This window comes from Triticum aestivum, chromosome 3B (genome assembly GCF_018294505.1).
Source record: "Triticum aestivum cultivar Chinese Spring chromosome 3B, IWGSC CS RefSeq v2.1, whole genome shotgun sequence".
Classification (NCBI taxonomy): domain Eukaryota; kingdom Viridiplantae; phylum Streptophyta; class Magnoliopsida; order Poales; family Poaceae; genus Triticum; species Triticum aestivum.
The window spans coordinates 69739592-69743152 of record NC_057801.1 but is presented as its reverse complement, the minus strand read 5'-3'; the positions used below and the strand labels follow the sequence as shown (position 1 = coordinate 69743152).

The 3561-nt window shown below is 51.2% G+C and overlaps 1 protein-coding gene across 1 annotated transcript; it reads left to right on the top strand.

Moving 5' to 3' along the window:
* On the top strand, nt 1–1405 carry LOC123064816 (flavanone 3-dioxygenase 2; the record flags this gene model as incomplete). Its single annotated transcript, XM_044488219.1, is given in 2 exon segments — nt 1–186; nt 301–1405. Coding segments are annotated over 2 exon segments (775 nt in total), but the record flags the coding sequence as incomplete, so codon positions are not given.
* Between the last annotated feature and the right edge of the window lie 2156 nt (nt 1406–3561).

Below are 3561 nucleotides of genomic sequence, written 5' to 3'. Positions count from 1 at the left end.
CGCTTTTTTTGCGCTGCCGGACGAGGAGAAGGCCAAGGTCCGGCCGGCGGAGGGGTCCCAGGCGCCCCTGCCGGCTGGCCACGGGCGGCATCCCGCCCATTTGGTGGACAGGTACGAGTACGTGCGGGTCTGTCATCCTCGGCACGAGCTCAACTTGTACTTCCCCGATGAGCCGGCCGGTTTCAGGTCAGATTTCTTTCTTCCATGCAATACTTTTGCCTTGACTACAACCAGAGAGACGAGAAATGAGAATGACTCTTATTATGAACATCATCGATTGATCTTGAGCTTTAATTTCAGAGAAGCAATGGAGGAGTGCTACGCGAAGCTCACCGAGCTGGGGCTGCTCATCCAGGACATCCTCAACGACTGCATGGGGCTGCCGCCGGGCTTCCTCAAGGAATACAACAGCGACCGCGGCCTGGACGTCATGGTGGCGCTGCGCTACTTCTCTTCGTCGTCGAGGGAGGGGGAGGAGATTGGGCTGAGCGAGCACGAGGACGGGAGTTGCGTCAGCTTTGTCTTCCAGGACGGCGTAGGCGGGCTGGAGGTCCTCAAAGACGGGCAGTGGATTGCGGCAGAGCCCGCCGACGGAAGCATCGTCGTTAATATCGGCGACGTCCTGAGGGTGCTGAGCAACAACACGTTCCGTAGCGCGACGCACCGGGTGGTGAGGAAGGCGGCGCACCGGCACTCGTTTGGCTTCTTCTGGTCCATCCACGGCGACAAGTGGGTGGAGCCGTTGACGGAGTTCGCCGCCAAGATCGGCGGCGCGCCGCAGTACAGGGGGTTCAAGTACAACGAGTATATGCAGCGGTTCATGAAGAGCAGGACGGATCCGCAGGCCAGGCCCGAGGACGCCTTCAGCGTCAGCCACTATGCCATCTGATCTGACGTACGTGCACCTGTACGTCCGCCACTCGGAAGTTAAATGTACGTGCACGTGTACGTGTACACATTTCATTTCATGGTATGTACCGTGTACGTGTACGTGTTACCCTACATATATAGCTTACTATATGCTAGCATATGTGTGTTGGGTTCGTGGTACGTGGATGGCAGGTACGGTTTCCTTCTTCGACGTCTTAGTCATGTGGGGCTGTCAGATCTGAAGTATGATGGCGTGTCCGGGGTGTTGCCCCGGTATGTTTCATTCAACGGTAAGGTTTTGCTTTTGGCGAGCCACCTCAGAGGTCCGCAAAGCTGCACGTCAGCGATCGAGCCGCGTTGAGCTTGGGTGTGAAGGTGATCAGTCATTTTTTCCTTTGGTGACTGCTGTGATGGTGCCAGAGGCATGTGACGGGCGTCAGTGTCAAGCTCAGAGGTATCTTCGGTCTTGTTAGTAATTTTACTTCTTGGATGTTGTTCCTTTGTGCAAAGTCCAGTGTTCTGCTATATGTTCAGATTTATCAGGTCGGTATGTACGTGACTTGTACTATGATACTTATGATATAAATGAGACACGTATTACCTTGCAATAAAAACTTGTGTGTTTTAAAAAAATACGCATCGCCGTTTGTGTTTTTCTTTGCGAGATTCGTTCGTGTTGTGTTTCAAACTCATAGATGTTCTGGTATCTTTTGAGTTCTGTTATGTTGGTCCTTATGTGACTTATAGTTTGATCTTTATCATATGAATGAGACATGTATTACCATGGAAAAAAAGGTCATCAAGATTGGGGCACAAGGTTTATGCCTTATTTTTTTTACGGCTTCTTCCATTAGCTGACTTCTCGGCTTATGGGATAAACCGTTTACAACATCTCTAGTAGACCCCTTATCGTGCAAATCTTTAAAGTGAGTATAAGGGCCGCAGGAAACATGTTTTAAGAGCTGGCGCGGGCTGCGGCCGAACAGACCCCGCAAGGCTGAACAGTAAAAGAACCCTCAAAACACGTCGTTTTCTTCTCAATTTGACACATATTGTCATATTACACAACAATATGGAGTCAATATTAATTAAAAATCTGAGTGTTACAATACAACAATAATCCAAATTACTATAGTTATTCAAATCTAAGTATAAAATTATAAACAATACAAGAATTGTTCTGAATACAACAATGATACAAATCACACATGAATTAAATTAAATGAATGTAAAATGGCATGTTTTATTACAGCCCATGCCTTTGCCAATTGTGCTCAATGAGATCGTGCAGAAGCTGGTGTTGGGTTTGAGTCTTCAATTTCCCGGTATGTCTAAAGGATGCTAGTATGCGGTTAGGGTCTCTAGATGGCTCCACATGGCTACCGACGTTGTCCCAGTCGTCCGACGAGGACGAGTCCTCGAGCAAAAAATTCTAGCAAGGGCTCAAATCCATTTACAACTCGCAACGGAGCTCGCATGAACGGAAATCATTCGCTAAATCTAACTTGAAGGAACAGAACATGACTCACCGATGGATCCTGGGCAGGCGATGACTAGGCGGTGGTCAATTCGGGGCACCGGCAAAGCGGCGCGGTGGACCCGGGTCTGCAGCGGCTCGGCGGTGTGCTTCCGCCGGCGGATATGGCCGGAATCAAAGACGGTGGGCGGGTAGCTGCGGAATGGGGGAGAGGAATGCGCGCGGGCTGAAATGACCCTCCCACCTCCCCCAACTGCTTTTCCACTATACAGGGCGGGGGAAACATATGTTTTCGAAGGCGGGTGGGGGGGGGGGGCAATTTACCGCGCCGCTCAAAAAAATTTAAGGGCCAGGGGCATTTAAGGTGTCTGTTCGGGGCGCTTTTTCCATGCAAAACTGTAAACTGTCGGTTATTTGTAGTTCAGCACGATATAAGGGGTCTGCTAGAGATGCTCTTAGGGCATCTCCAACGTTGACCCGCAAATTTGCTTTCGCATTTGTCCGTCTATAGGGAGGGACCAGTCCGCGGACACTGATGCGAGAACCGGCCATCCAACGTTGCTGCATACATTTCAAACACCTTTTCAACAAATCAGACAAAATTCATGTAGTCCGGATGACATTCAAACAAACCAGAGAACATTTCGTTACATTTCTGGAGAGTTTTCATTAAAAAAAGGGGGCGGACCTAAACTTAGACTACAACGGCATCTGTGGTCCAAGCCCTTGTTGTTCCCTTCCAGTGCCCGTACCCTCCACCCGTCGTCTCCAAAAGCACCGGCTATAAGACTCATGTAGTGAAGGTGCGATCGCCAGCGAAAAAGAGTAGAATATCAGAGACGGACCAGCCCACATGCGACATAAGACCCTGCCGCCTCCCATGCCCTACTCATCCTCGGAGGAGTCCGTGACCTGTCCGTCGCCGGTGTACGTGAGGTCCACGATGGAAATGGAGCTGTCAGCGCTCTCATCGTCCCACCGGCGCGCTCGAACGTTTGTTGGCAGGGCGTAGGACGCACAGCTAGTGGCATTCACGTCCCCACCTCCGCGCCCGCCTATTCATTGTGAGCGGCGGCTTGAAGCGGGCAGCTTTGTAGATTGCCTGCTGCTCCGTGATAAAGTTGGGGTCAGCCGCGGCCATGGACTCCTTCCTGGCGCGCTCGCGGTCAGTTTGGACCTCCGCCAGCTGGTGCTGCTCGAGGAGGAGCAGGTTG